Source organism: Myotis daubentonii, chromosome 1 (assembly GCF_963259705.1).
Source record: "Myotis daubentonii chromosome 1, mMyoDau2.1, whole genome shotgun sequence".
NCBI classification, from domain to species: domain Eukaryota; kingdom Metazoa; phylum Chordata; class Mammalia; order Chiroptera; family Vespertilionidae; genus Myotis; species Myotis daubentonii.
In genome coordinates this window covers 94,693,996-94,710,920 of record NC_081840.1, presented here as the reverse complement: position 1 = coordinate 94,710,920, position 16,925 = coordinate 94,693,996, and the positions used below count along the sequence as shown (strand labels likewise).

The 16,925-nt window shown below is 48.2% G+C and overlaps 1 protein-coding gene across 3 annotated transcripts in view; it reads left to right on the top strand.

The window, feature by feature from the left end:
• The first annotated feature begins 4,816 nt into the window (after nt 1-4,816).
• The window catches only part of CAMK1D (calcium/calmodulin dependent protein kinase ID), a 391,598-nt gene continuing 379,489 nt past the window's right edge, over nt 4,817-16,925 (top strand). For 2 of the 3 annotated variants that reach the window (XM_059711259.1, XM_059711260.1), the window contains exon 1: nt 4,818-5,312. In XM_059711259.1, the coding sequence (XP_059567242.1) occupies nt 5,221-5,312 (92 nt within the window). In that variant the 5' untranslated portion in view covers nt 4,818-5,220. Of the gene's footprint in view, nt 5,313-16,925 lie in introns of all 3 variants that reach the window. The other variant, XM_059711261.1, reaches the window with a different exon arrangement.

Here is a 16,925-nt window from a genome sequence, read left to right as displayed (position 1 = left end):
GCTCAGAGGCCAGCAAGGCAGGCGGGGAACGTTGGTTTCCTCTGTCATTGAAGCAAGCAAGCCTCATGTTAGTTTCAAGCTTCCTGGCTGCCGGCCGCCATCTTGGCTGGCAGTTAATTTGCATATCGCCCTGATTAGCCAATGGGAAGGGTAGCGGTCGTACGCTAATTACCATGTTTCTCTTTTATTAGATAGGATCTTCTCTCATTGACTGTGGCTATAGAAGTCTCTAACAGGTTGATCTATTTTTTGACTCAATACATGACATTTTTTTTCTTTCTGAGAAAACAAAAGGATTATTTCTTAGAAGATGAGTAGTTTTACTAGGGCATGTCTTGATAATGATCACCCCTATATTTTCTGGTACTTATGTGCCTCTTCAATCTGTAGATTAAAGTCTTTCTTCATTTCTGGAAAGATGTTATTTCTTGAATAATGTCTTTCAATATTTTTTGTTCCATTACTTCAGTCTCTTCAGAAGGGATAACATTTCTGAATATATTGAATTTCTTTTGTGTTTCATATAATTTTATAGCAGATATTTGTTTCCATTTTATTTTCCCACTACAGTTGTCCCTTGGTATTTGTGGAGGATTGGTTCTAGGACCTCCCATGGATACCAAAATCTGCAGATGCTCAAGTCCCTTATATAAAATTAGAGGCCCAGTGCATGAATTCGTGCATGGGTGGGGTCCAGTGGCCTGGCCCCAATCGGGGCAGATTGGGGCTGGGCCTGTCAGGAGGAGGAGATGGCGGGAGGTTGGCTGGCAGGCCCGCCCCTGATCAGGCCCAAGCAGGCTTGAGGGGAGGGGCTGTGGGTGATTGGCTGGTAGGCCCCACCCCCGATTGGGGTGGGGGGGCTGGTTGGGGGTGGGGCTGGCTATGGGGAGGGGCTGTGGGCCAGTTGGCCCCACCCCCAAAGGGGGGTGGGGCCCATAGGGGGAAGGGATAGCCAAGGGGAGGGGCCGTAGGCGGTTGGCCACAGGCCTTGCCCCTGATCAAGGTGGGGAGGCCAATCTGGGGTGGGGCTGGGTGGAGGGAGGGGCTGCAGGAGATGGCTGGCTGGCTGGCCTCACAACCTATTGGGATAGGGGGGGCGATCAGAGGTGGGGCCCGCCGGAGGGAGGGGCTGTGGGCCAATTGGGTGGTGGGGGCCCATCGGGGACATGGCCAGCCGGGGAGGAGGAAGGGCCCCGGGGGAGTTGGCTGGCCGCCCTGCCTCCCCATCAGGGTGGGAGAGGCTGATCAGGGGCGGGGCTGGCTGTGGGGAGGGGACGTGGGAGGTTGGTCGGTGGCCCCATCCCGATTGGGCCAGTTGGCTGGCGCAGTGGGCATCATATCGACTGGTCATTCCGGTCATTTCGGGGGTCGGTCACTGGATTTTTATATATATATATATATTACAGTATTTGCCTATAACCCTGGCACATTGTACCATTTAGTTTGTCATCTCTAGATTACTTATAATATCTAATACAATGTTAAGTGCTATGCAAATAGTTGTTATACTGTATTGTTTAGGGAATAATGACAAGAAAAAGAAACTGTACATTTCAGTGCAGATGCAACTGGCATAGGCCTAACTATATTTCCTATAGTGCCTGTCAGCAACAAGGTAACTTTAAAAAATATATATTTTTGAGGCAAGGTTGGTTGAATCTGAGGATGCAGAACTTGACATGAGGGCTGACCGTTTTCTTGATTTTTGTCCTCTGTATTTTTTAAGGAATGGTCCTTAGACATTTTCCAGGTTTTTATCGATTTCCCTTGTGCCATTTCCAATTCAGTCCTCATATTTATGGTTGTTTTGTTCCTGCTTGTTTCCTGAGCTTATCCAGGTCATGTTTTAATTTCTTCTGTTGTCTTGCCCTATATTTCCTAAGCAAATGCATCTTTACATTTTTGTTTTATAGAAGTTATTTTTTTGGTACATTATATATTTGAATATAAATTTTACCTATTCGCTAGTAAATTTTTTTCTTGTGTTAATGCTTCACTACCATTTGTTTTTTACTATTTCTTCACACTTTTTTTTTTTTAATTGGAGGAATTTTGTAAAGATTTTGTTCTGGTTCTACCTTGAATTTAATAATGTGAACTAGATGAGTTCTTCCATGAAGAGGGCTCATGTTAATGAGTGGCCTTAGACATTGTCCAGGCTAACTGGAATTTTCAATGGATTATGCTCAGGTTCCTTATGACCCAAATTCATGACTGAAGGTTCCTTTAGTCTTTACTTCTTTGCAAAGAGATCTGAAAGGGCCATGCTGAGCCCCTCTTCTCAACTTTGCCTCCTTAACAGCCTGCTTTTTACAGCGTGATTCCTCATTCAGAGATGCTTTTCCTAGGTGCTATTGTAGTGTATCCTGTCCGTGGCTTATGTTAACCATCAGTTATAGGAAATATGTGCAAGTAACTCTCTTTCAACTATTTCTAAGAACTAAGTGTACAATTTAAGATGCCAAAAATTTTGCAGCATTTGTGAGATGAGGCCTCTAACACCCAAGTGTTGTCAAACAATCTATTCAATGGGAAACTTTTAATAAAGGAATGTGTTTTTTTTTGTTTTGCATGCAATAATTCTTGTTCAGATTTAAACAAGTTTTTCATGTAGGGTGTATATATATGAAGTCACCTAATAAAATATTTTTGACCAATATGATTTTGGACCAAAGACTTCTTAAGTTTTCAAAGATTAATGATATTTCTGATAAGCTTTTCATCATGTTAAAAACAACAATACTGATTTACAAGTCTCCCAAATCACTGATCCTTAGGCAAAGAGCAAGTGGGGGGAGGGGGCAGGAATAGAGTGGTTAAGAACTGAATAAGAAGGAGGAGAAGAAGTGGAGAGAAGGGAAGGAGTGGGGCATAGGAGGGTACCAACTGGGATCTCAGTCATGCCTGGTTCCTACTCTTCACATCTAACTTTTAACCCAAATAAAATATATTATAGTTCTCCAAATATGTTTGAGGGGGGTGCTGTTAGCCTCGGATTTGGGTGATGTGTCCCAACTTTGAGAGAGGTTCTCAGTTATCCATCTTGGAAGTTGGGTTTGTTAATTCAGTCTGTGTTTCTAAGCGGCAAGCAATCCCTATTTGCTTTCCTCAGTCTGTAGAGCCGTTCCAGCGGTTCTCAACCTGTGGGTCGCGACCATCAGAAAACACATATTGCATATCATATTTACATTACGATTCATAACAGTAGCAAAATTACAGTTATGAAGTAGCGACGAAAATAATTTTATGGTTGGGGGTCACCACAACATGAAGAACTGTATTAAAGGGTCGTGGCATTAGGAAGGTTGAGAACCACTGCTAGGCCAACTGCCTGGGAAAGATAATCCAAAGGGAAGGAGTGGCTGAGGGGGCGGCCAGGCTGACTTCTCACCTCTTTGGCGTCTGCTTCCAGGAGAGCAGCTAGCCTGCATTCAGCTTGTCAGAACCAGGCCGAAGGTGCAGGATGAAGTTTCCTTTACCGAGAGCAGAATTTCCCCCTCTTACAGTGAAATTGGAACAGTGCTGGGAAAATGGGACAGGTGTCTCCAATCAAGAGTCAGGGCTGTTTACCCAACCCAGCCCAGGGGGCCCCAAAGGGAGTGAGAGTCTTGATCCAGGGAAAACTGTATGTAATTTTCCGGGACAAGAGGCAATCCCTGCAGGTTGGGTCCTGGGGATCCGCACGTGCATGCCCTCTGACAGGTGGACATGGGAAGGAGTTGGGCAAAGGGCACCTCTGCGAAGTAGGTCAGAGGGAACTTTGGGTTGGTTTCCCCAGCCCCTAAGAAAGGATGTTTCCAGGTACAGATACTGCCACCTGGGTACCCTACAAAGCAGGGTGGGGCTATGGAGGGTGTGGAGCAGGTGCTCACTTTCCACTAAGTCTCTGGGTTTGCGAGACCGAATAGCAGCCTGAGGAGAGATGGAGAGATCAGGAGGGGCCAGGGAGGAGCGAAGGCCGGCCCAGACTCGCTGGCCGCTCCGGCCCGGCCCGGCTGGGGCAGCCCGAGAGGCGCTGGAAGCCCGCGCCGGGCCAACCCCGAATCCACCCCCACCCGGCAGCCAAATAACCCTGGGCGTTTTGCTCCCCAGGGAAAACCAGGCAGCGCCTGGCATGTCCTGCGCGTCCCCGTCCCGAGGCTCCCAGGCTGTCTGGTCGCCACGCGGTCCCCTTCCCCGGCCACAACAGGGCGCCAGCACCGATTTTGCTGCAATGCGAATTAGCTCCAGCCAGAGAATGGGTCGGGAGCGACTCACAGGCTCGAGGGGCGCCAGCGCGGGCCGCCGCCGCGGAGCCCAGTCCACACCCACCCCTGCTCGCACCCGGGCCAACGCCTCGGTCGCCATAACAACCGGCCCCCGCCCTCAAGGCCCGCGCAGCCCGGGGTCGCAGGGGCTCCCGACCGCCCCGGCCGGTGCTTGGGACGCGGAGGGAGAGGGCGCCCAGGATCCCCGCGGCCTCGCGTCGCCGCCCCGCCTCGCTCCGCCGCAGCCCAGCGCGACGCAGAGGCGCCCCCGTCCGCCGCGGGGGAGGAAAGCCCTCGTGTCCCCGCGACTCGACTTTGCAGAATAAAGTGCCCCCGGGGCCGGGCCCCCGCGCCCCTGTGTTGTGCGCCGCACCTGCTCGCGTCCGCACGCCAGCCCCCTCTCAGGTCCCAGGGCGCACGCGGAGGCCGGGAGCGGGGCCGGGCCCTGGCGGCGGTGCCTCGGCCCTCGGGGCGCAGGACATCCCCGAAGGCGGCAGCGCGGGAGGCGGGGAGGAGGGGGGCGGGGAGGCGGCCGGGGCGCGCGGGGAGGCGGCCGGGGCGCGCGGGGAGGGCGGGGAGTCCGCCGCAGCAGGAGGAGGAGGAGGAGGAGGGAGCCGGAGGGCGGCCGGGAGGCGGAGAAGGGAGGCAAGAAAGTAGCAGAAAGTGAGGCTGGCAACCCGCGGCAAAGAAGCCGGGCGAGCGGCGGCAGCAGGAAGTCTGTGCCTGAGACAAGCAGAAATACGAGCCAGGGAGGGACCGCGGCGGCGAGAGTGAAAGAGGAAACTGCAGAAGAGGAAGCTCTGCCGCCGCAGCCAGTCTCCTCCGGCTCCCGCGCCGAGCATCCCCACGCCGCCAGCGCCCACCTCCGGGACACCCGGCCCCGCGCCGCCCCCTCGCCGCCCCGGCGCCCCCTCCTCAGCGCGCCCGCCCCGGCCCCGGCCCCACGCGCCCGGCCGCGCCGCCCTCGTCTGCCATGGCCCGGGAGAACTGCGAGGGCAGCTCCTCCTGGAAAAAGCAAGCGGAGGACATCAAGAAAATTTTCGAGTTCAAGGAGACCCTCGGAACGTAAGTGGGGGCCGGGGAGAAGAGGGCGGAGGGGCAGCGGCCGCGGGTGCTTAGGCGGCTTAGCTGTCACCCACGCCGCCAGCGCCGGAACGCCGGTCGCCAAGTCCTCGTCGTGGGTTCTCGGCTCCGCGCGCCCACCGCGTGGGTCTGCGTCCCCGGAGGGGTGGGCACGGCTGCGGGCCGGGGAGCTCTGGGCTTCGGGAGGGTAGCCCCGCCGGCGGGCGGCTTTACACTTCCCCCGACCACGCCGCCCTCTCCGCTTCTTTCTCTTCGCGCGTGACTGTGGGCTGAGATGGTGGATCTTCTGTTTGCTGGCCGTGCGCGTTTATTCACCGTGTGTAGGGCGCACCGTGTGAATGAGAGACGTGGTCATGAGGACATCGAGCTTCGGTCGCTCCTGTTTCTGTCCTTCCATCGTGTGTTCTCATAGAATGACCACCTGCACCTACGAGGTGCAGGCAAGACGTTGGGTGGCCACGCGATTGTGGAAGGGAAGGATTTCGCAGTGTGCAGGGTCATGTGTGGACACACGCGCCTCACGGAGCGTGTGTCCATTTCACAGAGGCTCAGCCACGCACGCTGGGGTGCTTGTCTCCGAGCGAAGGTCTGTGAGTGTCGCTGTGCAGGCGGCTGCTCTCCAGGGCGGTATTTAGTCCGATGCTGGTGGCTGCGCCTCAAGAAAGAGATAATCAGAAGTCGATGGCATGAATGCAGCAAGCATGTGCCACTCTGTTGGGCTGCTGTTCCCTTTCTGCCCAGGAGTTGGTTTTTGTTTATTTTGTTTTAAGCGCCAGAGAATGGGTGGGGAGGCTGATTGTGAAAGAGAATCAGGCACTGCTGGATGAATCTGAAGTTCAAGTTATTTTCTCCCCTCCTGTGATCAATATCCGTTGCTGATCAATATCTGTCAGTATATATTCACACACAGCTGCCACATGAACTGGGCATTTTGCAGGGACTCATGGGGGCTGGGAAGAGAAAAAGGAGGTGTTTCGTAGGATAAACAGTGTGCTCTTTCTTTCCTTTCTTTTCCTCTTTGTCTTGGTTTTTATTTGCTTCCCCAGAACCATATTTTGAAACCCAGATTGTCTTTGCTCCACACCCAGGGTCCTTTGCTATTGTTTGGTCATTTTCCTGACCTCTGCCCCCCACTGTCTGTAGTGGGCCCCCCAGAATGAAGCTAGATTTCATTCTGAAGACGGCCTTCCCCAAGATGCTGCTGATTCCTGGGAAAGCACACGTGCGGAGGCAGAGAGCAGGGGCTCCTAGCTCTGTGCTTTGCTGCAGGGGGGGCACCTGTGGGTCTACACTTTCCATCTTCGTTGCAGTGAAAACAGAACAGATGCAGTCTGTTCATAATGAGGGGATTGAGGCTGCCTCTCAGCATGGCCAGTTAAGGGGTGAGTTTTGGAGAGAATTTTTGAAAACTGCCATTGAGGTTTATTTGGGCCTACGGGGGTTGTGACTCTGAGATGCTCAGGCTACCAAGAGACGAGAAGCAGCCCTGACTGTGGTCCCTAGAGGGGTTATGTGACTGTGGACCAGGGGCCTGGAGAGAGTGGAGTCCCTTCATGTGAAAATGCATCCCTTTGTATGGTGTGTCGCCGCCTGAGCCCCTCTCATGGTCCCTGGGCCTGCAGCTTCCAGGTTGCGTGATGCAGTGTCCCCTAAGTGAGGCCTTCTCCCCAGGAGAGCCCCACAGCCGCACCTCTGCAGTGGCGGGCTGCCTCCGAGGCTCACTGAGCTGTGGCTTCATTGAGTTGCAGGAGCCGCTTGGGATGACTGCGGTGTTTCCACCTCTGGGAAGAACGGGATTTGTCTTCTGGTGCAGGAGAGACTGTAGAGCTCTTGCACACAACCTCTTGGATTCTGGCCACGTTTCCTGTGAAGTGGGTTTGGGTCTCTTTGGGGTCCCAAAGCTTTGCCTTCTGCTTTAAAAAAAAGTCTTTGACAAGGAGCTTCCCACTGAGGTCCTGTAGTGCTGGCAGGAGTTCTAGAAGGATGAAACAAACAATAAAATGATCAAAACGTTTTTATTCATTGACATAATGATAATAGTAATTGTATGTGACTTTATTAAATGCAATCTATGTAGCAGGCATCATACTAAGTGCTTACCTTATGAAGTAGGTATTTACTATTATTCCCAATTGGCAGATAGGAAAACTGAGGCAAGAGAGAGTAAGTGACCTGCAAAACATGAGCTAGATATTAAGTGATGTAGCTGATACTTGATCTACAGAACCACTCATAATTACCCATATGGGGTTGAGCCACTTTGTGGTTATGTAATGGCAAATGTTTAATAACAACGTGACTTAATTCTAGTATTTGGAAAGCTAATCTTAATGTAAAGAAAACACAAATGTGGGGCAGCCTGCTCTCTAAATCTGTAACATTTCAAAGCTTTGGGGTTATCAACATTGTCTCCTCAGACTTTCTAGAAGTGGTTTGAAGTTCAGGATGCCTGTTTCACCCTGGTTCAGGTCCTGCATCTAAATAGAGAGGTAATTTCCAGTCCCTCAGTGTGGATATTGAGTAATGAAATCTAGCATAAATCAAAGGCATCAACGGTTACGACTGGGATTCATTTCCAAGGTACTCTGTAGGCTCAGTCATTTTGTTTGTCACACCTTCACCATATGCCTTTAAGATCCTAAGGCAGAGAAGCCCTGCCAGGAGCCAGACTGTCAGCTTGCAGTGTTAAAATGCTTTTCAAATAAAGCATTGTAAAGGCCTGACGTGCACTCTGCCAAACTTTGTCATTTGATATTTGGCTGCCTAACCCAGGTATCTTTCCTTGCAGAACGGAACACTTACTGTTGAAGCTAAAGGGTCTAGCTATTTAGTCTGTGTGGTCAGAGGGCCCTTGCTGGAGGGTGAGGCCAAATGGGAGTGAAAGCTTGCCCAAAAGGGTGGGAAACCATGCTGAGGAAGCAAAGGACAACAGAGGGGAAAGGACCGTCTTTGTGGTTTGGGCCTGGGTTAGCAGACACACCTCTGAGTCAGGCCTCAGCACAAACCTCTTACTTACCTGTGGGCTGCAGTATGGCTTCCTTTGAGAGGGAATCCTGGAACCTAACCTTTTCTCCTGATAAGGTGGTAAGACTTAATTACTAGTTATTAATCAGTGACATGTTTTCAGATCCTTGGCACACTACGAGAGCAGGTAAATGCTATGTAACAGCAAATTGGGAGTGGTGAGCGTTTCTGTCGGTGTATTTGCTGAGGCTCTCAGACCACCTGTGCTGTGGATATCTTTTAACAACTTCTGAAACAAGAAAATGAAAATGTGATGTTTGGGGAAGCATACAGATGGGAAGAAAGCTTTGGCATGGTGTCCAGGAAACACCCTAGATTCATGGAGTCCTTCTGTGATTTCCACGTCATGAACAGTGTCTGAATAGAGAAGGCCTTGGTAGGACACAGAAGGATTCTCCCAATAGGCCTCATTTCCCTGGAGTGCAGGAACTGGCATGTCCCAGAAAGCAATCTTCATCTCTGCAGGGCATCAATACATGCTTCTCTTAGAGACTGAACATTTTCCATGGACATAACTGCTGTCTGTGGAGGGCTGGAGCAGGCATCGTGGAGGATCCGGGCCTGGGTTCCTGGCCTGGCTCAGCCACTATGGGGTGTGTGGCCTGTGGGTTGATTGGTCATTTTCCCAGCCTCCTCATCTCTAAAATCAGGGAGGCAGGGAAGGTGAGATGGTTTTCAAGTGTCCTGATGACCCTGAGACTTTAAGGCTCTTCTGTACAAGGAAGGCACTTGCTATTGTTCTTCAGGAGCTTTTCATGCATGACTAGGTACAGCCGATTCCTGTTTAGAGCGGCAGTTTTATGTCTAAGCCAAAAGCAAAGTGAGATAGCTAAGTACAGGAAGTCTTATCCAACTTACTGTTAGCAGCATAGGGTGTTCCCTTTTTCATTAAATGAGAGCCTGCTGGGTGCTGCTCTAGGAAGGGTACGAATAGAAGTTTCTGTGGGGAAGCATTGTCTTTTCCCCCTAGTATAATATTTATATTCTTTATTCTGAAATGGCTCATTCAGTACACCTGATGAGGACAGATGATTTATTTATCTGAAGGCCCAGATGGAAAAGAGATTCAGCTGTCCTTTCTTGGGGTCTATGTAGGGGGCGAGGGAGACTGCAAAGCTACTTGAGGTGGTTTATATATTTGACTGCCTGGATTTTTAAATAGTATTTATTCTGGGATTACTCTGAATTTTAGAGTCTGGGAGAAGTATTTGAAAGCATATTACCAAGAGGGAAATAAAGATGGGACGTCCCTAGATTTCTACCTAAGGTTATCCCAGCTGCAGTATTTATTAGAGGCCCCCCCCCACTTTTCTTTTGAGGCATGATATCAATTCAGCCTCTCATACATTTAGAAATATCTATTGAACACCTGCTATATTCTAGGCACTGGGTGGGGGTATTTGCACTGAATAAACAGATAAAAATGCCTGCTCTCCTAGAGCTTATTGGTGAGGGAGTCAGAAAATAAAAACTATGAATAAGTAAAACGCAGAGTGTGTTATATAGTACATACATTAGGGGTAAATAAATCAGGGAAAGGGGTTTTTTGGAGTGGAGGGATTGCAGTTTGAGGCAGGGTAGCTAGGGATGGCCTCACTGAGGAGCTGGTATTTGAATAAAGATCTGACGGAGCCCTGGGAGAGCTGAAAGTAGAATATGCCAGTTGGAGGGAACAGCAAAGGCTGAGGGCCTGGTGTTTTTGAGGCCTGGTGTTCAAGGAGCCTGGAGTGATCAGGGGGAGGAGAGTGGGAGCTGAGGTGAGACAGGCATGGCAGTAGAAAGGAAGTATGGGGGAGCTCAGTAAACCTTATGGATCATAGTAAAGATTGCATTTGCTCTAAAAACTTGGGGAACATTGGAGGGTTCTGAGCAAAGGAGTAACTTGATATGACTTAGGTGTGTCCATCATGGCTATGGTCACTGTGCCGAGGGACTGGCGGTCTTAAGGGCGGAAGTGGGGAGACTAGTTGGGAGGCATTGCAATGATGCAGGGGAGAGATGATAGTGAGCTAGAACTAGGAGTCCCGATGGAGGTGGTGAGAAATGATTGGGTAAAGGATCTATTTGGAAAGGAGAACCAATAGGAATTGTTGGTGGATTGGATATGAGATATGAAATTCTCCAAGGATTTTTGGTTGAAAGAATGTTGCCGTTGGTGTTTTGGGTCATTTTTTCGAAGGATTTTCGGAGCATCTGTCTGTGCTTTGGGAAGCTCTTGAGTACAGTTTCGAGCAGCAGTCGCCAACCTTTCAGACCTCATGAACCACTGGTTGCCATCGCTGGTTTAGAGGGTAAGCTCATGCCCTTTGGACTTCTGGGCTCTCTTTGTGGGGGCCTGTTGCATTTTAAGGTAAATTTCCTTCCTTCCAAGAGCTTGTGTCTGGAAAGGGCTTTGAAGTATCTCCTCTTCTGTCACAGGGAGAAAGTTGGGATAGGCTAGACATTTTAGCAGCTGGAAGAACTGCTTAACTTTCTGTGAAAATTCTGCGTTTTGCCTTTGGAATGCTCAATCTAGATCACTTTGATGGTAGGCCTAGAACCTGTAACTTCTCACTTGATTGGTGAATTTGAATCTTCCAAATTCTGTGAAATATAATAAGTATGAGAACTCTAGCCACTCTTTTCTTTGATAGGATGTATTAATACTGTTTTTGGAGAAGAAAAGCCAAAAATTTCTCTTGATTGAAAAGAGGTAACAAACTCTAGTGTCCTTATTGACTAGTAGGGTGGGATTTTGGAAATTGCAGTTTTTGGATAGAGCTTGTTCCCTGAAGGGCTAATGAGGACTGTCTCAAGTAGGCATTCCTGGTTCAAACTTGGCAACTGAATGGACAATAATCAGGCTTGGCAGATATTAGTACCCGATCAGGGGAGGACTTCAGGGGTTAATTTGTTAGGATTTTCTCTGGCTGGGTCTCCATAATCCCCTTTCATCTTTCCTTTCCCCCAGATAAATCTCCTTAAATCCCCTCCAGTCTCTCTCCTTCTCTCTCCTCTGGGAGGGCTTAGGCATTGATCCAGTAGGGACTTGTCATGGTCAACTTGCACCCATAATGGCAGACCCCAGGACCTCAAGCCTCTATCCTTATCAGATTTCGCAGGAATCATCAGGGAGCCCAAAGCCCACTGTGGACTGATGGTGCCCAGCACGAAGCCTGGTGCCCTAGTCAGCTGACCCAAGTTTCTCTATTGACTCAAGATGGCCAATTCAGTGCCTATGTGGCTGTTTTAGGACAACATGTGGACTCTGGGAGAGATGCTGTCAGGATCCTCTTTGCCAGTTCATGTGGTAAAGTCCCCTTTACTTTCTGTCGTGCAGGAGATCACTTGAACTCATTTTTTTTATTAGCTCCTTCTTGATTTAAAAAATGCTTATTATGCAGTTTATGAATTATTCAGGGAGACCAAGAGTAATCTCAAAATGGATACCAGAGGCCAAGTTCATTCCATGGCAGACCAAGTTTGTTCCACGTCTCCAGCAATCACCTGTGTGTCTTGTGCTGTTTTTCCTACTGTTTCAGCGAAGCTCAGAAACAGACGGATTCTGTGTCTTGGTTAAACCAATCTTGAGGATAAATCTTTAAGACAGCATATTGGCTGCAGCCAGGTTGAGGAAGCAATGAATAGAAATAATAGAAAGGTGGTTCCAACACAACCACTCATAGCTGTAGTGTCTGGAGAGGCTCCTTAATCTTTCCCAGATAAGATGGAGATGGAAGCTGCTGCCCTGTGGGATTCTGTTAAGGGTCCAGTGAAGTGCATGAGTTGCCTGGGACATAATTGGGATTGAGTAAACAGCAACTGTCATCAAATTTAGCTGCCTTCAGCAGCTATGGCTGATGTTGACTACCTTCGGACATTTAGGGCCAGTACAGTGGGAAAAGTGTATCAGTATCTGTTGGAAATTGATGTTGGAAGCTCTTGTTGCGATTATACAGAATGGTACATATTTAACCTCCTCCCAAATTGTGGTGAGAAACCATCACAAGTCGTCAGTCAGCCAGGGAAGGATAATTTCTGGTTGTTCCCCACAGCACAGTACTGAGCAGCTGAGAATGTAGACTCTGAGGTCACCAGGACATGAATGCAAATTCTGGGTCCACTCTCTCCTAGCTTTAAAGTTTTGGGCAAATTATTCTGCTATTCTCAGCCTCATGTCCTCGTCTATAAAATAGGATAAGACTAGCACTTAATCTAAGGATTGTAGTGGAGATTAAACGAGGGCGGTGGAAACTATTTCGTGCAGTACATGGCCCATGAATATGTCCTCAGTAAATGCTAGTTCTCTCTCGTTGGTCTCTGTGGTGCTGGAACACTGCTCCTTAGAGGCCATTTGCTCAGATTTGGATGGTCCATTGAGCCATTCAGCATTTGCTCCCCACAGGAGGGTGATTAGTGCATAGAGTGCTAGCATTAACCAAGGGACTCAGTCTGAAACGTCCTCTGGGCCAGCTCGTGTGGTGGAGTGACCTAGTTTGCCATATATCACAGGCTCGTTCTTTCCTCCAGTTATCTCATCAGCTTTGCCTCTGCACTGCTCCTGCACCCTGAGCGCCAGTGTGTGTGTGTGTGTGTGTGTGTGTGTGTGTGTGTGTGTGTGTTAATCTGTCTCCATCTACATCAGCTGTGCAAGAGTCTTTTCTAACTGTACTTTCTGTCTTCTCAAATGGCACAGAGGTCTTGGTGCAGCTGTGATCCTTCTTCAACTTAAACATGCTTTTTTCTTAAGCAATTCAGTGCTTCTGCTTTGTTTATAAATCAAAATAATGTTTTGATTTATTAAAATGACTTAAGTAACTTTTTTTTACAGTATCTTTACATGTGGAGTTTTAAAATCTAGATATTTAAAAATGGCAGCAAATATATGCATATACCACATAAACATATGTAACAGTTTATTTAAAGCCCAACCGGCGTGGCTCAGTGGTTGAACATCCACCTATGAACCAGGAGGTTGTGGTTCGATTCCAGTCAGGGCACATGCCTGGGTTGTAGGCTTGATCCCCAGTGCGGGACCTGCAGGAGGCAGCCAATCAATGATTCTCTCTCATCATTGATGTTTCTATCTCTTTCTCCCTCTCCCTTCTTCTCTGAAATAAATAAAAATATATTTAAAAAACAAAACACACACATACATATACAAACACATCCTTATAGGGGACCGTTGGATGGGGTGTGAGAGACATCTCAAAAGATTAATGTCCCAGGTCCCAGGATGTAGATATGATCTTGGGGAGCTGATAACTGAATTGGGAGATATCCCTCACCTTGACCTATTTTAGCCCTTTTGATGGCCAAACCTGGTGAGCGGGGTGAGCAGGCAAGAAGAGGCTCCCAAGCTGAAAGTAGCTGATGTGACTACTTGCTGAGAGGACCTCTCTCTGTCTTTCGTAGCCACAGCACACGTCACTGCAATTGCTTTTACACCAAACTGGATTTGGATTTGGTGCTATAACTGGAAACCTGGAGGTCACATATTCAGTCAAACCTCAGACAGTCCCACTCCTGCCTACCTCTTACACAACTGTGTCTCCTCCCATTGTGGCCCACAGGGTTGTAGGGGGAAAAGCTCCCCCAAAACAAAACAAAACCCCCAGATCTTTGTAGCTTTAGAAAATGTGTCGGTGGAGGGAAGAGAAGCTGTGCACAGTGGCAGTTCTGACGGAGTGGTGGAGGCTGCAGACACCCCAGGCGGGGCCAGGGTCCCCTGCCATACACAGGGAGGGGCAAAGTAGGTTTACAGTTGTGAGTACACGAAACAGAGTTCATTCTTGTATTATTATTTACTAACTAGAGGCCCGGTGCATGAGTTTGTGCACCAATGGGGTCCCTCGGCCTGCGGGATCGGGCTGAAACTGGCTCCCTGACATCCTCCCGAGGGGTCCCGGATTGCGAGAGGGCGCAGGTCAGGTTGAGGGACTCCATTAGTGCAGGATCAGGGCTGGGGAGGAACACGGGAGGTTGGCCAGCCAGGGAGGGACCGTGGGAGGGCTCCGGGGCGTGTCCGGCCCATCTTACTCAGTCCCAATGGGCCGGACCCCAGCAGCAAGCTAACCTACCAGTTGGAGCATCTGCCCCTTGTTGGTCAGTGCATGTCATAGCGAGTGGTTGAGTGGCCTTAGCATATTATTAGCATATTACCCTTTGATTGGTTGAACGGCCGACCAGCCGACTGGACACTTAGCATATTAGGCTTTTATTACATAGGATTCTTGTATTATTTTCCTACAATCAATTGTAAACCTACTTTTGCCTCTTCCTTGCATGGGCTGACACTTCTTTAACCATGATAAAAGTGACTGCTTGACATTTGCCTTAAAGCATTAGAAGATATAAAAATCTTTACATAGGCTGAGGGACAGTCTTTTATGATGTAAGGGATTGTAAAGGAAGTACATTGTCTCCCACACTTAACCGGAAAGAATTAGTGTTTGAATGAGAGACAGGAGGGAAAATGGGTAATTCTAGTCTTGGAACTTGGGAGGAACTGAGGAGGCTCAGGTGGGTTGCAGATTGGGAAGCTGAAGGCCGAGTGAAGAGAGGACCCCAGGCTCACTGACCTCAGCCATCACAGAACTGGGGGCTAGCTGGCCTGGGCCCTGGAAAGCCTCAGGCAGTCCCACTCTCCTCCCTCTCCCTGGTCCCCAGCACAGGCTCTGCTCTCAGGCACAGGCTAGGGCTGTTAACACCAATTCAGCCAAAGCAGGGGCTCAAGGCTTCTCGGCCTGAGTAGGGTCCTGACTACCATGAAAATGTTCACTTCTTTAAGAAGATGTCCCTCTAACAACACTACACTTAAAATGAACTTTTGGAGAAGACCTTGTATAAGTGTTGGCAACAGCCTGTTTCTGGCAGTAATGTCCAAGAATGATACTGCTTGGGTTTTTCCTACCTGTGTTACCTTGGTCAGTAAAAATGGAGTTTGTGGTCCTAGTAATGATTAAAAAATATTGTTGGCTTTTTGTGGTGCTCTTGCAGCTCCTTTGACACTGGGATATACTATCAAGACCTCATATTTGTGTGTGTTTTAAATTATGGTAAAAATACATAAGATTCATCATCATAACCGTTTTTAAATGTAAGTACATTCACATTATTATGCAACTATCACCACCATCCATCTCCAGAACCTTTTTATCTTCCCAAAAGGAAACTGACCCCGATAAATACTAACTCATCATTTCCCCTCCCCCACTCCCTGGCAACCACCATTCTGCTTTCTGTGTCCATGAATTTGACTACTCTGTGTACCTCAGGGAAGTGGAATCATGCACTATTTATCTGTTTGTGTCTGGCGTATTTTACTTAGCATAATGTCCCCAAGGTTTATCCACATAGTACTATATGTCAGAATTCCCTTCCTTTTTAAGGCAGAATAATATTCCATTCTATGGATAGCACACATTGTGTTTATTCATTCATCTGTCCATGGACACTTGGAGTTGCTTCTACCTTTTGGCTTTTGTGAATAATGCGTCTGTGTACGTGGGTATGCACATCTCATTGAATCTCTATCTTCAGTGTTTTGGGTCATACCCAGAAGTGAAATTTCTGGATCATATGGTAATTCTAGGCTTAATTTTTGAAGTACTGCCATACTGTTTTCCACAGCCATGTGGTGTTTTGCAGCTTGCAAAATGTTTTTACAGTAAGTGCATGATTCCTTCCGAGTCTTAGAGCAGCCCTGTGAGTGGGCAGCAATCGCCCTCATTTTAGAGATAAGAAAATGGAGGTTCAGTGAAGTTAAATGACTTAGGTGGAAAAGTTGCTAAGTGGCAGATAGAGACGGAAGTCAGTGCTCTTTCTCCCATGTCATGCTACTACCAGCTGGTTAGCAGAGTAGAGGGGAATAGAGAATACTAACAGGGTTAAAAAATACCCCCTCCTGTGGACTTGTCATGGTACTATAAGGAGAGCACTGGGGTCAGTTGTGTGCTGGCAAATCAGCTCTGATTTGTAATAATTGTTGATTTCCATGGTGTAAATAAATATTCCCACCTGGAACAACTTCAAGCTACTCATGTTTTAACATCTTCTGCAAAATTCTTGAATTAGGCTCTTGTGATTGGGTATGAAGTGACGCGAACACACCTCTGAAGGAAGTAGAGCCAGGAGATCTGAGTTTAGTCCCAGCTGTCATTTAGGAACTGTGGAATCCTGGCCTTGTCTTCTCTACATCCTGATTACCTTGTTTGTTAAATGGGGATAATTACACCTGAATTATACCTGCTTACATCACAGACTCTTTTAAGTCCCAAATGAGATAAGTATGTGTAGTAGGCATTATACAAAAAGAAGGTATTATTGTGTTATAAAGATTATAGCTTTAAAAATACTTCTTTCTCATAAATGCACTCTTTGAAATCTGGCTGTCATCTTTGGGACATGGTTTCCATAGAAGTTGGGCCCCAGTCAACTTTGAAAGCATCAACACAAAACCAGCGTTGCACAGTATATTTTTTCTGGTTCTATTCAGGTGTATGTTGTTTTTATTCTTGGTTTTAAGTGATTGGTACCTTAAGAAAAACGTAAAAAAAATTATGAAAGCAATATGTCATCCTAGTAGAGAAT